General features: G+C 46.8%; 1 protein-coding gene across 1 annotated transcript in view; it reads right to left on the bottom strand.

Annotated features, from left to right (window-relative positions):
• CASTOR2 (cytosolic arginine sensor for mTORC1 subunit 2) overlaps positions 1-22,020 on the bottom strand; it is a 102,705-nt gene extending 80,685 nt beyond the window's left edge. Inside the window, exon 1 of the mRNA XM_072640135.1 lies at positions 21,563-22,020. Coding sequence (XP_072496236.1) covers positions 21,563-21,675 — 113 coding nt within the window. The 5' untranslated portion in view covers positions 21,676-22,020. The remainder of the gene's footprint in view (positions 1-21,562) is intronic.
• Between the last annotated feature and the right edge of the window lie 311 nt (positions 22,021-22,331).

Below are 22,331 nucleotides of genomic sequence, written 5' to 3'. Positions count from 1 at the left end.
CCAGGGTGTGCTGATGATCCAGCAAGGCTCTTCAGCACCCTGAGGTCTTACTGTAGAGGGGGAAACTCTTACGTATGGTCACAATATTAAAGGGGCACAGGTAGACTGGTGGCACTTTGTTTCTCCCTCGCCACCCCCCCAAAAATTTTCCTGGGTCTCTGGATTAGAAAATGAGGAAAAAGTATTGGAAAGAATGAGCAGATATTGAAAGAATAAAGATTCCACAGCTTCCCATGCCTGCAAAACTTAACTTAAGCTTGAATTCTGACCACCTAGGAACCCGCCTCCCAAACGCTAACAGGATTCTCCTGGAAGTAACCATGTGTCCCCTGGCAATATTATTTCCCCTAATATCTTTTCACTGATCTAGTTAGTTGTCTGGGATGTATGTTCTTAAATAAGACAGGTCCTTACCCTTAAGAATCTTTTAGTCAGAGGCACTCTTAAAAAAATGAGTGGAGGAGACTTGATATTAATTGTGTGTGCTATTGATTAGATCACAGAAGGGGAGCTACATCATAAGAGCAGAGAACTACAGCTGGAAAGGACTCTGGAAAGTCATATAGTCCAACCTCCCTTTTTACAGATGAGCAAACTGAGGCCCAGAGAGGTGAAGAACTTGGTGAAGTTCTTCCATGATTAATAAGTGCCAGCATGGGGATTTGAACCCAGAACCTTTGGACTCCAAATCTAGCAAGACAGGATCACACTAGCAGTAATCAAGAAAGGCTTCCTGGGAGAGGTAGGAATGGTGGCAGACTTTGAAGGATGACTAGAACTTAGAGAAGGAAGAGGGGAAAGAAGTACAAAAGTACAACTGAGACAAGTATGGCATGTGTTGTGGACAGAAGGAAGCTGGTCTGATTAGAGTAGAAGGGGGGAGAAGGGGATAACACATAGGAGATATTTTGGGGGCCTTGAGTCAGGTAATACTGCAAAAGACACTAGACCTGAATCAACTGAGGATTTATTAAGTGCCTACTGTGTGCCCAACACTATTCGAAGCACTAGGTTATACCAAGACAAAAATGAAACAGCCGTTGCCCTCAGGGGGCTTCTATACTCAGATGTCCTGAGTTCAAATACCAGCCCTCATACTCACTCAGCTGTGTAACCCTGGGTGAATCTCTTCCCTTCTTGGGGTTCTGTTTCTGTCTCTGTAAAATGAGGAAATGGTCTTTTTCTGGCTCAAGGAGGCCAGCTTCTGGAGTCAGAAGATCTGCATTCAAATCCAGCCTCGGATGCTTACTGGTCTAGTGACACTGGGCAAGTCACTTAGCCTCAGTTTTCTCTTGCGTAACATGGGGATAGTCATAGAACAAGGCTGTTGTGATACTCAAATTTAAAGCATCTTGCCAACTTTAAAACCCTATATAAATGTTAGCTATTATTATTTGATGCAGTTCAAAACAGACCAAGGAAAGAGAGTAGGAGATATTATTGAGAAGATGATCCTGGACCTCTCACCTTCCTATTGGGGGGGGATGGTAAGACTCACAGGCCCTGTGGCCTATGCCTTTAAGAGCCCCCCCTCCTAGCACAGCCAGGACTGTGTCAGCGGGAGACAAAAGTGAGCCTCCTGGCCCTGGCGGGCAGGGGCAGGCCTGTGGTTACCTGGCAACCAACAAGGAGGCGTGTGATGCTGAGAGCACAAGATGAGGAATGAATGGCAGGCTCTTGGAGGCTGGCGGCCCGCGCCTGGAGGAAGGCTCAGCATCTCAGCTCAGAGGCTGGCAGGGGCCCGGCAGAACCTCGATCACCTTTCTTCCTCCCGTGCCTTTCACACAGTTGACTGCGCCTCTACGGTGCTGCCAAGTCTAGCTAGAGAGGGCTTTCGTCAGGGCTTGTTTGGGCCAGGGACAGACTTGGAGAGCAGAGCCAAGGAGGTCCTTCCATCATCAGCAGGCCCTCCTTAGCACGCTCAGGTGCCTCAAAACCAGGAAAACACCAGAAAGGAACTCAGGCAACAAAAGGGCCTCCTGCATTCTGCTCACAAGACAGAGCCCCTCTGGTCTTAACTTGGAGCCTAATTATTCTTACTTTACACAAAGTTCTAACAAACTTGGTTTTCCACCCATAAAAGATTAGGAGCAGTAGATTAGAAAGTGGGGGTGGGGGAATCGATTGCCGTAGGTAGGCACACTGTCAAGAAGGTAGAAGTAACCACAAAGGAAGAGGAAAAGATTTAATTTAAATAAACAAAACAAGTGTCAGGGCCAAGAGCTTTTAAAAAAAAATCTTAACAATACCCAGGGCTGGAAAAGAAATAGGGATGGCGATAGGGCAGTGCTGGAAGGTGACTGGCTGGAGGATCTCCATGCTGCTCCCTTGGCATTAGGAGCAAGCACAGAGGTCTGGAGGAAAGACCCTTGTCCCCTTCATGGCCTGACTTTGGTGGACTGGAGGGAGGACTTAGAAGTGCTGGATGAAGGGGTCTCCACAATGCCCAGAGCCCAAGAGCGCACATGAGTGCTCCATACACAAAGCATCAGGCTGCCTGAGGGAGAAGGTGCAGAGTTATGGGGTGATAATGACTATGGGTCATTGACAGCATCCAGAGAAGGACTGACAAGGACACACAGGGCTCTGAAGTGTGGGAGACAGCAGACACCCAGCAGCTCATTGGAGTTGCACAACAATTACTGTGGGGATGATTACCTCCACTTAGCAGAGGACAACACCGAGCCTCAGATCTGAATCACTGCACTAAGCTTGAGGGGCAAAGCAGGTAGTGTGTGCCGTGGCTTTTCTCCCTCTCCATTAAGAAAATATACTAAAATCCAGAGCCCACTACTATGAAATTCCTCTGACTTCTGGAGCTCTTTCTTGGTGATGGTGGTTTTGAAAGGGAGAACTGCGTCAGGAGTGAGACTCAAACATCTGAAAGGGAAGGCAGCTGGGCAGCCTCTCCCCCTGATGAGAATTGTGTAGGTCAGGCCGGAATCGCCAGGTTTTGGAACAAGTCTAGCATCACAGTGTCTGACTAGGCGAAGAGGACCCTGGAAAGGGGAGTAATTAACTTGGGCTAAGCAGGGAGGGGGAAGAGAGACAGTCAGACACACTGCTTTGGGAGGGAGGGGTCATTCCCACGGGCTGGTAGAAACTGGAATGGAAATCTAACTGGGGCAGGGTCATCAAACATTCCCCTAAAGCCTCCCCCAGATCACAGGTTTAGAGCTATCATCTCCATCTTCTACACTGAGCAATGGAAGAGGCCTTCTTTACTTTTCCTGTCTTTGTCTTATGTCCCAATCAATGCACCAGGATTTAATGAAGCCTCTACTATATGCCAAGCACTGGGGATCCAAAGACCCAAAGGACCCTAGGCAGGAACTTTGCTGGAGGGAGGCAGGGGGTAAATGGAAGAAGGCCAGCCTAACAGTCACAAGACCTGTGTTTTGAGGGTGCCTTTTGTCTTGGTTTTGGACATTGCCGCTAGTTAGCTGGGTGATTCAGTGATTCTGGGACAAGAGTTGGAAGGCACCAGCTAGTCCACCCTCCTCACTTTATAGAACAAGAAATTGAGGCGCAGAAAGTTTGCGTGATTGACCCAGGGGTCACACACAGAAATACAAACCCAGATCATATGTTCGTAGCTCAAAGGATGATAGGTTTAGTGCTGGAAGGGACCACAGAGGAAACTGAGACACAGAATAGAGAAGTGCTTTATTTGCCCATGCAGGAAGACTCAGAACCAGGATTTGAATCCAGGTCTGTTGGCTCTAGAATTGGTATTCTTTCTGCAGTGCTACGAGGCTATGTTTCCTTCCACTGAGCAGACCATAAGCGCTTTGAGGGTAAGGGCCATCTTTTGTCTTTCTTCCTATCCCTAGCACTTAATATAGTGCCTAGTATACAGTAACTCTAACCTAATGCTTACTGATTTACTTTTTCCATATCTTCCATTGCAGTTTTCCTCTGTCTCTCCCTATTTCTCCCCTCTCCCATAGGCCAACCACCTACCTATCCTCTCTGGGGATCTTCAAGACCCTGGGCAAATCACTTTAACCTCACTCAGGCTCAGTTTCCTCATCTGGAGAATGGATGGGGGTGGACTCGATTTTAATTGAATTGACTAGAAGCTTGAAGGTCTTTTCTGCATTGTTTTATGTATTTCAAGACTCATTCTAAGATAATGATCTGTTTCATTTAAAGGATGATCCATTTTGCAGTCTCTTCAACTCTATGATCCTAAGTAAAGGTCTAAGCCCCAAATAAAACACACATCTAAAGTAAACTAAAGAAAAATTGAATTAATCCAAGCAGACAAGAAAGAAACCAGCTCTACCCCTTTTCCATATCCTCCGGGACAACCATCCAGACCATGCTGTAGGTAGTGATCTCTGGCCATCTCCCTAAAGCAGATGAGTAGGAAAGCCATGAACACCCACAACACATATCTGCCTATACCAATCCCCCAGGCTTACTTCCTTGTTCTGGCCTCATGTTCCTGGTTTCTCTTCTTGGAAAATAAGGCCTCAAACTGGAAGGACATTTGACTAGGAAAATTCTATCTTGGAAACTAGATAAATTTGAGAAGGAAAGTCAGAGAATGAGACCCGGATTTCTGGAACTGGAATGTGACATTAAATTGAGATAGAATGTAGAAAAAAGTCCTATTTGCCCAGAGACCCGTGGATCTGAAGAAGGGTACTTTAAATGAAAAACAGGGGAGGAAGATAAGAGAGAATTAAGGGTATGGTTTAGAAAGAATAGCCACAGAAAAGCCCAGGAGTTCTCAGGAAATAGCATTGAGGGAAAAAAGGCAAATTAAATGTTAGGCCTCAGAGACAGATAGAAGTGAAGGGTACTGGGTAACCAACCCAATTAACTAGGAATCTTAATGCAAGGATCTAAATACAACCTTAGAATATGCATGAACTGGAGCAGGAAGTGCAGAAGAAAAAACCGACATGATATTATGCTGTGAGGTAATAATGGACCACCAAATCAGAGGGAATAAATGGATGATGAGTCCTGGAAGCGATTACAGATAAAGTTGAGAAAAGTTGGAATAATCTTGATAGAAGACTTCAGGGAACATCAATGGGAGCTCCTCTCATTCAGCTAGTCTCTTTCCCTTTCCTCCTCTCCCTCCTGTCTCCCTCTTCTTTCCCTTCCTCCTCTCCTCTTTTTCCTCTCTCCTCCTCTGTCTCTCTCTTCCTTGCCTTCCTCCTTCCCCATTCTTCTACCTCCTCCTCCTTTCTCTCTCTCTATTTCTCCCCCACTGGAAAGAAGAACAACCAAGAAACCCTTGGCTTCCCTTGCTGATAATTTCATCTTTTGAAAGGTAGAGGAGATGACAGAAATTTCAACCAAAGAGGAAGAACAAGTCACCAGAACAGAAATGTTAAGAACTATGAAATGAATTGAGGACCAATCCTAGGAATTCATGAGAGATGAGCAAGGTCAGCTCAAGCTTGACATGGACCTTGGGTTTTCTGAGAGTAGATTTCAAGAACTGAGGGAAAAACATAATAAAGATCCCATGGTCTTTGGTTCTACCAGGCAATTCAGGGTAAGAGACAAGCCCTGCCCTCAATAATGAAATTCTGAGGACGGAAACATGATGCCAATGAAGGAGAAAAGGGAAAGTCTTAATAGATAGAATGAGACGTTGGCTTCAAGAGAGGAAACTCAGCGACCAACTAAATATTTTTTAAAAACACACAGGAAAAAAAGATGTACAGAAGTTGGAAACCAGGACAGGTAGCCAGGGATGAATGGAGGGATGACCCGACCTTGCGCAATGATGACAGCATCAATTAATAAGCATACATGGTAACAAGGAGAAATGAAATGGATGCTGCCCTCAAGAAGCTTACACTCTATCAAGGGAGGCACCATATACAATTTTCTACAAATTATAACACAGACACAAGGTCTTTAATTGGGAGACAGCACTAGGACTTGGGATTTCTAGAAATGCTTCACATAGAAAGTATCCTGTGAGTTGAGCTTTGAAATAGGATTTTAACAAGAGTAATCCCAAAATCCTTTCAGATTTCATCTCTTTGGAGCTTCACAACAGCCTTGTGCAGGAGGCACTCTGAGGATTATGTCCCCCATTTCAGAGATGAGGAAACAGAGGCCAAGAGATTCAACTACTCTGCCTGTGGTCATACAGCTAGTATTAGAGAGCGGATTCAAACCAGACCTTTGCTGACTCCAGCTCCAGCACCCTCTTCAATATATCAGCCTATTCAATGATATTAGTACATGATATAAAATGTGGCATATTAATATATGATATAGGATGTAATATACAACATAATATTAATATACGATATACTATATAACAATATTATTTGATAAATAATAATTATTATGATAGCTAACATTTATGGAGCACTTTGGGGTGTACAAAGTGCTTTATAAATATTGTCTCATTTGGTCTTCACAACAACCCTAGGAGGTTAGTACTATTGTCTCTTCATTTTACAGATGAGGAAACTGAAGTTGAGAGGTTGATTATCTTGCCCTAGACCCTTCAACTAGCAAATATTTGAGACAAGATTTGATTTCAGGTCTCTCTGACTCCAGGTCCAGCATTCTATCCAAAACCACCAAGTTGCCTCCACAAAAGGGTACATTTTAAGCCATAAGGGCAAGGAGATAATCTGAAACGGATTCTACCACTGGGCAGGGAAAATGACAGAGAATTGGAAGAACTAGAACCAAGGGGTTGGTTGGTCTAGCTGGCTTCTAGGAAGTCTCCCTGCTCCAAATCCTGGGATAGTTCTACCCCAAATTAGACAGAACAATCAAGAGGTGATTGGTCTCTAAGTAGAGAAATATGGCACTGGCACCTCTCCCCATCATGGAATTTCAGACTTGTGGTCATCTCTTTTAACCCCACACAAAAGAATCCTCATTATCTTACACCTGCTTGAAGACTTCAATGGAACCCCCTATCCCTCAGACAACCCATTCTACAGTTGGGCAGGAACTTTATGTCAAGTCTAAACTTGCCTCTTTACAATTCCCATCCTCTGCTAGTGGTTCTGAGGCCAAAAAAAACCAGTCTCAACCCTCTTTCTTTGAATACTTAAATCTGGCTGTCATATTTCTCCAGAATCTTCTCCAGCCTAAATATCCTGAGTTCTTCCAAACGACCTTCATTTGTCATGGACTCAAAGCCCTTCACTAACCTGGATGCCCTCCTTGGGTCAATCACCACTTTATTTATATACTTTGCAAACTGTGGTTCTTAGAACTGAATATAATCTGATAAAGGACACCCAATCAATCACCTCCTTATTCCTGGTAGCTGAGTTTCTCGTAATGTAGCCCCAAATCTTGACTGTCATGTCAGAGTTGCCAATTCACATGGTAAATGAGCTTGAAGTCTACTGAAACCCCCAGATCTTTTTCTACAGGAACTACTTTCCAACCATTATTTCCTATTATCACACATCCTTCTTTCCCACTTAGTAATACTGTACTTGTAAAGCTGATTCTCTAAACCCAAATGTAAGGTTTTTCACTTACTAAATTTCATCTTTTTCGATTTATGTTGTAGCCTATCAAGATTCCCAAATTCCCACTCTATCATCCAGTGTGTTAGTCATCCTTTCCAGCTGTGGGTCATGTGTAGGTTCACTAAGCATGCTACCTATACCTTTATCCAAGCCATTGATAAAAGTATTAAACAGCTCAGATGCTCCCAAAGACATTAACTCCCCCAAACCATTCCAAATCCACCACCAACTAGCCTATATCTTTCAGTGTTTCCTACAAGAACATAAAACACATGAACAAACATTGTACTAAAATCTCTATTTAAAACATCCCCCCCAATCAACAAGCTTACTAACCCTGTCAAAAGAACATAAGGGAAGTATGGTTTGTCTTGGATGGGCTTTTCCTGATGAAGTCATGTTGGCACTGTGATAACTGCTACTTCCCTTTCTAGAGGTTCACTAACTACTCTTTGAATGGTCTCTTCTTGAACTTTGCCAAGAATAAGATTCAAGCTTATAAATTCTGTTGGCTCCCCTTTTCTAAATGGCCTTCCATTCTCTTCCTTCCTCCAAGTTCACTCTCTTAATCTCCATATTCTCTCAAATATCACTTTGGCTTAGTGGTCACAGTCTTTAGTTTTCATCGGTTTCAGGTGGCTTGAATTCATCGGAGGCAGCTAAAGTATTTTCTTACTTTCTCCTTACTTATGCTGGGCATCAACCTCCTTTTCATCATTTCTGTTTTGTCCTATATAGTCCAAAGAATACTCTCTTTGGCAGAGAAAACAGATGAAAAATGAGAAATTGAGCAGCCTTATCTTTTCTTTCTGGTTTTACCCACCCCAAGCAGCAAGCTCTTCTCTCCTCTAAATGGCTTCTTTTCCTCAAGAAAACTTTTTTTTAAAAAGTCACCTTTTATCATCCTAAGCTTTCTTGCCAGTCTTAGCTTACTTTCAGCATGTCTGACATTATTCTTAGAGGACCACACCCATGTATCATATTCCTCATCTGTTACCTGGCCTTGCTTTCATCTTCTGTCCACTTTATTTTAGTAACTTAAGTGTAGATTGGCGGGTTTCCTATGCATCCACCTTGGTCTCCCCAGACAACTCCTGTTTTTTCTCCTTGTTGTTTCCGCTTATGGCCTTCAGAATTTCATTTTTGAGGTTTCCATCCCTGCTGGTCTAATATCCTCTGTAGCATAAAAATTCATGCAATCCTATCTACTCTTCCAGTGAACACTATGACCAAAGAGTGTATCAGACTTAAGTTGGCTTTTCTCTCCTCTATTAAAAATTCTAATGGGGGTGATGTGAAATCTCTCCCCTCGCCCCCATGATAAAGTTAATGTCTGTTCAACCAGGACTTGATCTTGACATGGCCAGAATCCAGTTAAAAGATTCAGTCAGACTCAAGAGAAAAAGGGAGGTGGAGAGAGATGTCCTGGGAGTCACAAGGAAGGTTAAGGAGCCCCCAGCCCAGGCCACCCTCACTGTGTTCTAAAGTGCCCCTTTAGGCTTTCAAATTCCTTCCCTTCCTCCCTTTGTGTATAACAGACACAGAGCTATGGTATTTATTAAGTGACTACTGTATGCCAGGCACTCTACTAGGTGTTGGGAAGCTTGGTGGTAAAGGGGATTGAGCACTGGGCCTGGAGTCAGAAAGCTTCATCTTCCTGAGCTCAAATCTGGCCTCAGACACTTCCTAGCTGTGTCACCCTGGGCAAGTCACTTCACCCTATTTGCCTCAGTTTCCTCATCTGTAAAATGAGCTGGAGAAGGAAATGGCAAACCACTCCAGTATCTTTGCCACGAAAACTCCAAATGGGGTCATGAAGAGTCAGATATGACTGAAAAATGATTGAGCACAAATACTGGGTGCTAGGGATACAAAACCATGCAAAAATGGGATAGAACTTGCCCCTAAGGAGCTTACAATCCAATGGAGGAAGGTGAAAAGCTAGGGGAGTATTTAAATGTCAGCATGGATCCCTGGTTCCTTGCCAGCTCAGCTGTCCAGAAGCCCAGGGCCTCAAGGGCAGAGTCCAAGGTTCTGGTAGGAGAGGTTTCTACCAGCTCCAAGATCCTGTAACTCTCCCCTTCCTCTAAGGCCTCACTCCCTTCCACCATGAAGCCCTCCATGGCTGCACCATGGCACCATGAACTTTCATCCTTTGGAAAGGAAGCTTTAATCCCCTGCAGCAGAACAAGATTTCCTCCCCCTTCTCCCATTCCCCAGGTTCAGACTGATGGCTCTGAGCTGACAGCAAAGAACAGCCACACACTAACTGCCTGGCCTTCTTCATCTTATCAGATGATAATTGAGTGACTTCTGAACTGGGGAGGGAAGGGGGAGGAAATGTTCAGCCTCAGGAAAACAATTCCTCACTAGTGTGAAGGGCAGGAAGGGAAAAGATCTAAGCACAATGGTCTAAGGACTCAGAGAAGGGGAGAAGACAGTCCAGGGGAATGAAAGGAGTGGCCTGCTGAGGATGGGGTTAAACTCACCTCGAAAAGAACTGGACCTGCTGCTGTGCCTGGGTTTGTCCTGGTGAACCCAGAGAGATGAGTGGGTGGCTGAGGGAGGGAGAACACCAGCCTCGTGGTTGGGAGGTCAGAAGACATTGCCACCCCCTTAAGTCTCAGTTTCCTCATCTGTAAAATGGGGAGAATGATCCTTGCACTTTGGATCTTCTGGGAGGATCCTGAGAGAGGTGCCCAGTCAGCCTTCCTGGGCTAGGGACATGTGAGCAGTCATTGTCCTCTCTCACCTTCTAGGTGGGATCCAGCACCTTCCCTCCCTTGTGGGGTACCCCAGGCCACCCCCTTTGAGGTCAACTCCATTAACATGTCACCTGGCTGGAACTCAGCATTCAGGCGACCTTGCCTGTCCAGAATAGGGCCAGGCAACAGGAAGTATAATGAAAAACAGAAGTCACAAAGTCCAGTCACTTTAATCACTGGATGGGCTTTCACTCAGGGACTATTGACTTTTACCTTACACACAATTTTTTCTAAAAAAAAAAAAAAAAAAAAAAGGTTTTATTGATACCTTGTTTTTACATCACTTATAATTCCAAATGTGCCTCTCCCTCCCCTTACAACAACAAAATTTCTTTAAAGAGGAAAAAATAAACAGTTCACACCAAAAAAGTCTGACATTCTGTACAGTGTTCTGTACTGTAAAGTGGGAGGAGAGGTTACAAAGTGTTTGTTGACCTTGGTGTTTGGAAGCTTGGCATCAGGATGGATGAGGGGTTTCTAGAGGCAGAAGTGGTACATGGACGGCACTGAGTCCTTCCACAGTTCATCAATTGATGGAGATACAGGGGGATGGGGAATGGAAAAAACACGGAATATTAAGGATTTAGGAGAACAGGGTGGGGTTCTAAATGGGGACCTTGGGCACATTATTTCCCCTCTCTGGGACTCAGTCTGCCCATCTGTAAAATGGGGTATTGGACCAGATGCTTCTGAGGACCCTTTAAACTGTAAGGTTCTAAGACTGTATGCTCATAATGAATCTGAATCATCAAAAAAAAAAGAGCAGGGGGGGGATAAATTGTGCTTAATGGACAAAAACCCTAAATGGAATTTGGAAATTAAATGGCTCAAGGCTCGTTCCAGCTACAGACCCGTGGTTCTCACTATGACAAAGTAGAGAAAAGAAAAATATACCTAGGGATTAAAATACAAATGATGGGGTTCAGAACTCCCTTTGAATCTCCCCACTTAACCTGGCCTTTAATAGTCAAATTTGTTGCCCTTGGCCTAGCCGGGTCTTCCTTTATGTTATCTCTTGACTGCCCCACCTACACCCCACCCAAGCTCTGCACAGTCTGATACCTCCCAATGGCTTCAGCTGTGTCCCACTCTGAATTACATCACTAGTTACCCCAGTCCCATCAAGATCCTCCTTAGACCCTCCTACCAGAGCACTAGACCACCTCTAGAACTTTCCTACAGACTTTCTCTATATAAGTTCCATCTTGCCTCCAAGAAGGCACTCAGGTTTAATCCAGCACACTTTGTCTAGCTGAGATTCTACCTGGCCGGCTTGTCAATACTAGCGTTACAAACTTAGGTTCCTTAAGAGTCAACTCAAGGTGGCGAATCTTTAATAAACCTTTTCTTTTGTTTAAAGAAGTTGTGAGTCGAATTCATCTGAGCGGGACCCAGTGAGTCAGTATTTTGGGGTCCCCAGCACCCCTTAGACCTCAACACAGAGAGACACATTTTAGGGGAAAAAAATCTTGGTCTGTAAAGACACAATTCCGTATGTATCTGGAAAGTTCTGCTATGCCCTAAACAATTCATTCAAGGAAGGTTCTGGAGAGGGTAGCATTGTTATTAGTAGGCATCTACAGGGCGACCCTAATTAATCAGAAGCCACCTTGTCTGGCAGCTCAGTCATCTGGGATTCCCTGGGAAGCTCAGCCCCAAGAAGAGGGGAAGGTGATGAGAAACCAAAGCATGAAGGGCAGTAGGAATACTTGTGTTTTTTACATACATACACATATAAATATATAAAAACATATTTATTATATATAATAAATTAAATATAGAGATAATATTTGTAAAAAGCAGTGTATGTATCTATGCATCTGTACACATACACACATATAAATATATAAAAATATAATTTATTATACATGATAAATTATATAGATTTGTAAAAAGCAGTGTACGTGTGTACATATGTATCTATGCATCTGTCTATATTCATATATACAAATATATAAAATATTTTCTATAAATAATTAATAAAAACAGAGAGACATTCAGAGCATTCACAGTCTTTTCTATCCTTCTACCTCTAAGTCAGGGCAGGGAGGGATCTGTTCAGAACAAAGGAGAGAGAGGACACAGGAGAGAGATCAGTAGATTATCCTGGCAAAGAGAAACCATTTTAGAATCATTTCTGATGGAGACCAAAGAAAGGAAACATCATTATAAGGACCAAGGTAGCTCTTAGGAGATATAAAAGCTTCTCTCCTCCCTCCTTTAAAGAGGTGAGGGACTATGGGTGTGGAACATTATATAGATGGTCAGACTTGCAGTCATCTGCCTAGAACTGCTTTTTACAAGTCTTTGGCACAAAGGACGTGTGTGGGAAGGAAGGGGAAGATCATATTCAAAAAGGAGAGTGACCAAGCCCAAACCAAAGCTATCTAAGAAATATTTATAATAACAAAGGGTGAAACTACAAGAGCTTTCAGAATAAAGCTTTTTAATAGCTAGCTTGGGGGGAGGGGACGATAGACATGGGCGAGTGTCATCAATTTAAACCAAAAAAAGTCCTCAATTTAAATTTTAAAATGAGGCTTAAGGCTCAAAGCCTCTAGGGGATATCCACAGCAGCAGGATGGTACAATGGACAGCTCAAGGGTGGGATTTGGGGTCAGAGAACCTTAACAAAACCAGCTCAGCTTCTACTGGAGGTGTGACCATGGACAGAATGGAGGTACACTGGGTCTCCCTGTAGGACGGGGAGGACTGAACTCCTTGTAAACGTCCTTCCAGTTCAAAATGTATGACCTTGTGGTGCATGTCCACTCTGCACCCCTGGCTTCTTCTTCAAATGATCATTCTCTAGGGTCCTCACATGTTTCCAGGTCTTGTCCCCAGAAGAACTGGGAGCTGTCTTGGGGAAAGGGTACAAGTTTTCAAGTCTTGTCTTGTTAGTCGGTTGAACAGAAGCTCCAGGTGGAAGACGTCTGGGATCCCCTTTCGCTCAGAAGTCTCTTGTACAGAATCTGTTTGGAATGCTTCCAGCACTGAAGACCTCACTTCCATGAAGTATTCCATCAAATCTGGACAATATGGCCAGTCAGGATTAAGAGAGGGCAGAAGAAGGGCGTCTGTAGCCAGGACTCACCATCCCCAAGTCACTGGATGCTGGGCCTTCAGAGTTAGTCTTGGGTTACTTGTATAGTCTGTGACTCACCTTAGGAGTCAGGGCTGGTGCCTTCCTGAACCACACAAACCACACCTGGTTGTCCTGCCCAGCAGAGCAGAAGAGGGTCTGGGTTGGTCTTCGTGGACAAGCCGTGTACAGTCCCTGGGGGGCTGCCTGCAACCTCAAGAGCCCTCCCACTCCAAATCAAAGGTCTTTCCCCTCTAAGGCCCTTAGAGATCATTCAGAGAGGCAGCCCAGTGGGGTAGCTGGGGCAGGGTGGGGGGTGTTGGCTCAGGAGTCAAGAAAACCCCACATCAAACACTTCCTGGCTGTGAGACTGGGGAAAGGTCCTTACCTCCTTCAGTCTTAGTTTCTTCATTTGTTATAAGAGGATCGACCAAACAAAAAGCATTTATTCCATGTTGGGCTCTGTGCTAGGTGCAAAGAATGAAAAAAATCTCTGTGGGGGGAGGGGGATTCCCATTCTAATGTCAGAGACAGGAATATAAAAAATATATACAGCTTGAGCATAAAGTTTAGATACCCACAGACACCGGGAGACAATGACATCTCCCTCACAGGGAGAGAATCAAAGGAGATTTTATATATATAATATATATGTGTGTCTGTATGTCTATATGTGTATATAGCCACACAGATAAAGCTAAACACACCTCAAATTCCAAGGCAGACAGTGCCCCAGTGCACAGACCAACGACCCAGAGTCAGGAAGACTCGAGTTCAAATCTAGCAGCAGATTACTAGCTGTCTGACCCTGGGCCAATCACTAAAGCTGTTTGCCTCAGTTTCCTCATCTGTAAAAATGGGGAAAAAATCCCATTTAATACATTAAATCAGCAACAATGATAACCCCAACTTACTTTGCAGGCTTGTAGTGAGGCTTAAATAAGACAATATTTGTAAAAAGCAGTTAACAGTGTCTGGCATATAGTAGACAATAAATACTTATTTCCTTCACTTCCCCTTACATGTATAAATGAATATATACAAATATATTCACATAGATATAAATACATACCTAGTGCAAGACTACACACACACACACACACACACACCCTCCAGGGCTAAAAGGGACTTCAGAGGCCTCTAATCTCATCCATTCCCTCTCCCCCAAAACCATCCCATGCACATTTCAGACAGAAAGAAACTGAGGAGCCTGGGAGTTCAGTGACTTGTCGGGGTCCAGGTGGAGCAGGGGTCTCAGGGGTCATGTAGACCCCCTCCCCATTTTACAGATAGAGGGCCTAAAGTTACTTGCCCCAGCTCACATAAACAACCAAGGATAAAGGTCGAAGTGGTCATCCAGAGCAGGATTCTGGAGTGCCTTGGCATTCCTATGGACAGTCCACTTGGGGTGGAGCCTGGGAATTTCCCTCTGGTGAGCCCCGGAAACCCTGGAGTTCAAAGAACCATGGAAACCAAGCCCTACCAGGCAGGCCTCTCCTTCCTGCTGTTACCCTGGAAAATTCTGGCTGACTGTCACCGAGAGAGGGTAGAGTCTGGAAAATGTAGCAGCTCAAAGCTAGAAAGGACATTAGTGATCCACCTGATCCAATTTATTCTAAAAAGAGGGAAACTGAGGCTTAGCATCCTAGATCTCCAGCTATTCCCTCAGGTCAGGCAAGCCCTGGGGCCTGGATAGACCTCTTGGGCCACTAATTACAGAGTAGCCAGGCATTCTTAGAGGCTCTATCTGCTTGAGGTAGGGAAAGTTTATTTGGTTATCTCCAGCTAAAAGCCCCAGAGGAGGGCATAGAGGGACAGAGCTAGGGAAAGTCTAAGCAGGAACCAAGACTGAGGAGGCAACAAGCTCAGTCTGGCTTTCCCCAGTCTCTCCCAGCCTTGGTTTGAGCTCACTGATTGACTGAGTGATTGCAATACTTGGGCCTCCTCCAAGAGCTGCCTTCCAAAAAGGGGGCGGGGGGGCTGTTGAACGCCAGCACCCCGCCACACTCATAGAGCTCTCCACCCCCACCCTCCCACCACCCAACTCAAGGTTCTTGGTCCCCCTCAAATTCGCTACAATTCCATCAGCAAATTGGAGGGAATCCTCTCTACAGTATTTTTTTGAGGGGGAGGAGGCACTGTGCCCCATCCCCGCCTCTCAGAGACCCAGAAGTAGGAAGCTTTTATAGTGGTCCCCATAAGAAGTCACCAAGACTTGAAATAAGATGGTGACAATAGGAGAAGGAAGTCATGAAGGAAACATTCCAAAGGGTGACTCTAAAGGTCTTGGTTCCAATTGACTGTGGGAAGTGGTGAGAGGAAGGAGTCAAGGTAGATGACCCTTTTTCCCCTTAATGCCAGAAGTCACGAAGCCAGTTCTATCTATCAAAACACACTTCACTATTTGCATCTCTAAACACATTTACTTACACACCTTAAGAAACCATCTCTCTCTGTACATCTCTGTCTCTGTCTCTCTCTAGCCCTTGCTTCTCAGGGTTCTCAGTACCGAGCCACCTGCTCTATGTGACTGCTCCCATGCATCAAACTCCCCATGGAAAGGGAGCAGGGGAAATTTGTCCTTTGGGTCCCCAGAAATCCAGCCCTGGCATCTTTCATACACTGTCAGACTCTCTGCCCCCTTGCCTTCCCTCTCTTCCTGGGCAGCCAGGAGACCAACCAGCATTGAAATATTTTTAGGTATTCAACATTTCTGAAAGCAACTCCTTTGAACAAAAGCCCTTGCTGGAGCCTGGAGGGAGGCACTGAAGTCAAGAAGGCACAGGTCGGCCCCTGCCCTGAGGGGGCATGCAAGAAGGCAGGTACCCAGGTAAGTGACCCCAATCTGAGGGCAGACTGGCTACTGACAAGAGAACCACAGGTGAGGGGTCAGCCAAGGCTTCCAGATCTAGAGCGGGAAGGGTCCTCCAGATTCCACCTACTTTAACATTCGCATTTTACAGCTAGGGAAACTGAGGCACAGAACGGTGAAATGATTTCTTCTTAGCAATGTAGGAGCACAGATATTGTACTGGAAGAGACCTGCAGAGACCATCCAGATCAACTCCCTCATTTTACAGATAAGGAAACTGAGGCACCTGCCCAAGGTCACACAAAATGGCAAAATCAGGATGTGAACCAAATCCTCTGACACCAAATGCAACGAAGGTGCTTAGACAACAGTGAAAATGGATCTTGAAGGATGGAGTTAACCAAGCAGAAGAAATCAGCTGAAGGAGAGGTTTCAGGGAAATCTGTGAACACGGGGCAGGATCCCTAGAAAGGCCATGTGTCCTGCAAGTTAAAAATCTAGCAAAGGCACAGTGGTAGAAAATGCTTCAGAGGAGGGGCTGCATCTGAACGTAGATAGGTCTTTTTGTCTGTCTGGGACTCGGTTTCTCACTGAAAACTGAGGCCACTGGATTAGCAGAGGTGTCCATGGGCATGGATGCATGCCACAGCCAATGCCAGGAGGTCTCAGGGTCGGCTGTTATGGGTAGGTGGGATTCAAGGGGGAGGAGAGGCAGGCTTTGATATGGAACAAAGGAAGCAGAGGCAGGAAAAAGTATCTATGATGACTCCAGGAATAGACCAGATGGGCCATAGCTCCCAGTCACCTTCTCTGTTGAGAGCCCTGGCAGGTCAGTAGCTCTGTCCAGGGTCCCATAGCCAGGCTGTATCTGAGGCAGGACTTGAACGCAGCTCTTCCAGGAGGCTGAAATCCCAGGAGTACCAATAACCAACCTGGGGCCTGGAGAAAAGTGATAAAAGCCACCCAGCTCTCTGAAAGAGAGGTAGAGGCCTCGGAGTGTGGAGCCTTGCGTTATTTTTGGTAGGTTTTGATTAAAACATGTATTTTTTTTAAAGGGATGGTTCTAAGGGGAAATGTCTTGTGAAAAAAGCCTTTATGGGGGAGGGGGGAAGGGCAAAGTAATCCTATGGTATTCACAGATCTCTTTGGGGCTGGAGAGCCTCCAGGGGCCAATGAGTCCAATGCCTCCATTTTACAGAATGAGGAAGGCAAGGCCCAAGTCACTGAAGCAACTTGCTGGAGGTCACTCGGTGAATCCACAGTGAGGCCAACCCTGGAAACCATGTTTCTCTATTTCTGGTGCTGTGGTGTTTTTTAACTGCACCTAAGGGACAGCAAGTAACTTGGTCCCACTGTCCCAGAGGCTGCAGGGAAGGAAGTCATGCATGAGAAGTCTGGGAAGGTGACTTGGGTCCAGGTGGGAGAAGGCCTTGAATTCCAGGTTAGGGAATATGGACAGGACAGTGCGGGCGGCAGAAGGCTCCTGTGTTCCAAACTCAAGGAGACCCATCTTCAGGAGAGGAACAAATGGGGATGCATTGGCTCCCCCACAGTGCTCAGGGGAGAGGCCCGGTCCAATGTGCCCCAAGACCCCAATCTGGTGCCCCTGCCAAGGAGCCCTGGGGGCTTTCCCTCCACCATCCAGCCAAATGTCTTGGGCATTTCTCTTCCCTCTCCCCAGTCCTAGAGACAAAACCTCATCAAGACCTTGGAAGAGGTGGGTCAATCTACCCCCAGGGTCCACTCCCAGCCTAATTTTCCAAACTAAACAATCCCTCGAAGGGCACCACGGCCTCCTTTACAGGTGGGAGTCTCCTATTCAGATGTGAACTCCTCAAGGCAGGCAGGGATCAGCAACGAGCTCAGAAGGAAGGATTCATTCATTCATTCATTCATTCATTCATTCATTCATCTCAGAAAGGAAGCCCCCAGCAAGAAGGCAGGACAGGTCCAAGGGGCCATGGAAACCAGAAGGGACAGAAGATCCATCTGGGAAGGGGAGGGGGCCCAGGACAGAGGCCCTGAAGCCTGCTGTTCACTGTCTGTACTCTGGGGGAAAAGAAAAGACTACCATTGGTTGTGGGTGAGAATCCCCTCCTTGAAATTATGACAAAGGCCACCAGGCCTAGATAGAATCAAAGGATAGATTTGAAATCTACCCATTACTGTGAACCCCAAACTAATTGCCCCCTTCCTCTGTCTAGGGTTATTTTCTCCTTTTTACCATGGGGGGCTGAGGGTCTAAATTGTAGAAGAACTTGGTTCCTCCAGCCCTAGAAGTATGTGAATATATGTATGTGGGTGTGTTTAAAGTGAGATGCAACAAAGCCTGATGGTCATAACAATGGAATAAAGAATCATTAGCCGTGAGTTCAAATTCCATCTAAACATTAGATTAGCTGTGAGGACCCAGAAACCACTTAAACCTCTCTGAGCCTCAATTTTCTCATCTGCGAAATGGAGTTAATGCGCGACTTCAGTGTTCTGTAAATTTCAAACATTATATGAATAAGAATTATGATGACACGTGGTACACTGTGAATGGCAGAGCCAACATGGCGGCCTGGCTTTGTGCTGCATCTTGAGGGAAGATCTAAGCCCCACACATTGGCTTGAGAACAGCCATGGGGGACAAGAAGGCCTCATTCCCCAGGACAGTTGGCCAATGGCCATCCTTGCAGGGTCTATCTGGAATTAGCAAGGGAACCAGCCAAACAACACCCATCTACTAAGCAGCCAGGAAGGACACTAGACTCTGGATTGGTTCCTGCCCTCAGGGGGCTCCCCTCCTTTCCACAGTCTCCAGGCCCAATTTTCCTCCCTTTAAAGACCAAGACTCTCCCTTATTTTTTTTAATGTATTATCTTTTCTCTGCCTGGTCAACAAAGATCATAGTTTTAACTTTGGAAAGAAATTAGGAGGTCATAGCTCAATCCCCTAACATTACAGGGGAGGAAACTGAGGCCTAGAACAATGAAGTGACTTGTCAAAGGTAACAAATAGTGGAATCAGGCTCTGAAACTAGGTCAACGTGATGGAGAGGAGAAAATTCTAGATTTGGGGTCAGAAGCTCTGGGTTCAAGTCAGGACTCTGCCAAGTCACTTCCCTCTGTAAAAAGGAAGAAGTTGGAGATCACCTCTAAGGTCCCTTTCAGCCTTAAATCAATGACTCAAGTCCAAAGATTTTCCCATCCCATTACCAGATGATCAAGTATCCCCTCCTTTTAGGAATCCTGGGGTAAGGGAGGAACCAAGAAGAAAAGTGAGGGACTTTCTAAGTGGTGCTGGTCACTTGGACCACAGAAAGGTGTTTATAAGAATTCTCTTTACTGGGGCTGGGAGGGGATCACCCCAGCACCCATAGTGTCCTGTAATGGCTATTCAGACCTCCTTGCAGTAGTACCCCCCAACTTTTCCAGTTTCTCCCCAGACCCTAATACCTTAACCCATGAATCCCAACCCCCATCCCCAGCAAAAGACTCCATTGCAGCCTGAGTCATCTCCCACTAAATAACTACCGTCCAGGCAAATCGATCCCCAGGGTTGGTGGGGCAAGAAGTATTAAGGGGAGGGAAAAAAAAGCAAGAGGGCTTAACTGGTGTACCAATGGTGTACTCATTGGGAGCCAATGAGTCCATGGCCCTGAGGAGGGTAAGGAGGGAATTTTATATTCAGAACCCCCCCACTCCATGACATATCCAGATCTTCAGAGTTTGGGGGTGAAGCTTTTTTGGAGGGGTTGTTTTGTTTTTTTTAAACCAAGGACTTGTTTAATAATTACATTTTTTTTTAAAAAATAGGGCTGGGCTCCTCTAGCCTCAGTTACCGGGAAATTGGAGGCAAAAGCCAAATTCATATGGAGATTTCCATCCTTAAAAGCTCAAGCTGCGAAAGTCCACAGCGTATTCAGTAAACAGGACCTAGGCAAACAATGGGGGGGTGTGTTCGGGGGGCAGCATTGGCACACAGCTAGGGAGATTTCCATACAAGTAAGTAAGTTAACCAGAGCAGTTAAGACAGTCCCATTCAATAACGCTTCTAATTCTGCGCCCCCCCCCCCCCCCTTTTAATCTCCAACCCGCCAAGCAGAAACCGGTTATTTTAATTTTAACCTTGACATGCAACTTTCTTTTTTCTTTCTCTTTTTGAAAGGAGGAGAAAAAAATGCAACAACTTCCATGAGCCAGGAGCTACCTCCTTCTCCCCCCCCCCTCCCCATTTAAGCCAGGATTGGAAAGGGTAGCTAATGAAAGTGAAGTCATAAGCAGCACTGGGAAAAACAAAACACTTAAGTTCCAGCCAGAATCACACACACACACACACACACACACACACACACACACACCCCACACATACACACACACACACACACACACACACACACACACACACACACACACACACACACTCATACACTCCCAGCCCTTCATCCATACAGCCCTGAGGCCTGACAAGCAGATCCAGCCAGGGCACCCACCCGGCCTGCCAAGTCAGAGACACCTTTGGCCACTGAAGTTCCAAAGGCCTTGGAGATGGATCCTTTTTTGGGGGAAGGATGTCTTTGCAGCACTGCTCCCCCCGAAAAATACCCCCACCCCAAATACAGTGAATATAACTGCCACCCTTTGCACAGATTTGGAAACTGCTCTCCCAGGCCCGATATAGGATTAATAATGAGATGTTAAAGATGCTCTCACTCCCCACCCCCCAAAAAAAGCTGCAGCGGAGATCGGAGCCTTCTGCGCCCCCCGCCCCGACCCCCTCGGAACGTCTGATCCGACACCTGGACACAAACACACATCCAGGGTTTTACGGGCCCCCCCACAACTGCTCGGGGCTCAGGCCCTCCCCCGCCCCCCCAAGGCCCCCAGCTCTTTGTTGTCCCCGGAACGATCCCATTTTATCCTTCTCCCTCGGTCTCTCGCGCTCCCTTTTTCACTTTCCCTGTTTTTCCTCTACATTCCCCACACCTGTTTTTCATTCATTCATTCATTCATTCGCGACTGCAGCCTCCTCCTCCTCCTCCTCCTCTTCCTCCTCCTCCCCCTCCCTCCTCCCCGGCTCTCCAGATTTCCAAGGGGGGAGGAGAGAGAGAGAGAGGAGGGGAGGGGGGTGGTGAGACAGACAGAGAGTGGAAAGACCCGGCCAAGGGGCAGCCCAGCCGGCTTTGTCGGAGCCCTCCCCGGGCCCCCCAGGAAGGCTCCGGGGAGGGGGGGCAGAGTCAGGCCAGGGGGATCCCCAGGCACCAAGTTGTTTTCCTAGCCCTCCAGGCTCCCCCACCCCTCCCCTCCTCCCCCTCCCCCCGCCCCGCTCCGCTCCTGCAAGGGAATGAGCCCAGGGAAGCCGGCTCGGTGGCAGCCTCTTTGTCTCCCCGCGATCGGGCGCCGGGGCGCGGGGCCCCCGGGCCCCCGGGCACACTCACCTGGTCTTGGAGGACAGGAAGGCAAGTTTGATGAGCCCATAGGTAAACAGAGGCACGCTCTCCTTGGCTATGCTGGCCACTTTCAGCCGGTGCTCTAGGATGTGAAGCTCCATCTTTTCCTCTTTCTCATTGGGAGTTAGTTCATCCGAGGGGCGCACGGGGGTGTCCCTGCCTTCGGCGCCCCCCCACCCCGGCCCCCGCCCCCTCCCCCCCACGGGGCACCGTCGGCGGGGCTGATTGGAGGGGAGGGGTTCGGCGCGGCTCCCGGGGCTGGGGTGCGCGGAGGGGGAGAAGCCCAGGGCTTGGGGGGAGAGGCGAAGGCAGCACCCCAAAGTTGCTCGGGCTGCCCCGGCCGCGGGCGGCGGAGAGAAAGAGCGAGCCGAGGCTCGGAGCCGCCGCAGGAGGACTTGAGGGGCAGAGGAGCCGCGCAGCTCCCGAGTGCAGAAAGCAGCTGGTGTTACAGTCTAACAAACAACTTGCCACTCAAACTCGGGCCTCGCTGCGCCTGCGCCGGCCGGCCCGGGCCTGCTGGGACTTGTAGTTTGGCCGCACGCTGGGGGCGGAGTCGGGAGAGGAGGGGCGGGGAGAGGAGCGGGAGGGGAGGAGGGAGGAGTGCAATTGACTCATGCCTGCCTAGTGTCCTCGAAAACAAGGAGACAGCGCTGATGTCAGCAGCTAGCGCTGCTGCGGCTGCCGCTTACCAGCTCCTCCTCCCCCTCACCTCCTTTCCTTCTCCTTACCTCCTCTTCCTCACTTTCCTCCTGGCTGT

The sequence above is a fragment of the Notamacropus eugenii genome, chromosome 2, assembly GCF_028372415.1.
Source record: "Notamacropus eugenii isolate mMacEug1 chromosome 2, mMacEug1.pri_v2, whole genome shotgun sequence".
NCBI classification, from domain to species: Eukaryota; Metazoa; Chordata; class Mammalia; order Diprotodontia; family Macropodidae; genus Notamacropus; species Notamacropus eugenii.
The sequence above is the reverse complement of the archived record's forward strand: the minus strand, read 5'-3'. Positions and strand labels throughout refer to the sequence as shown.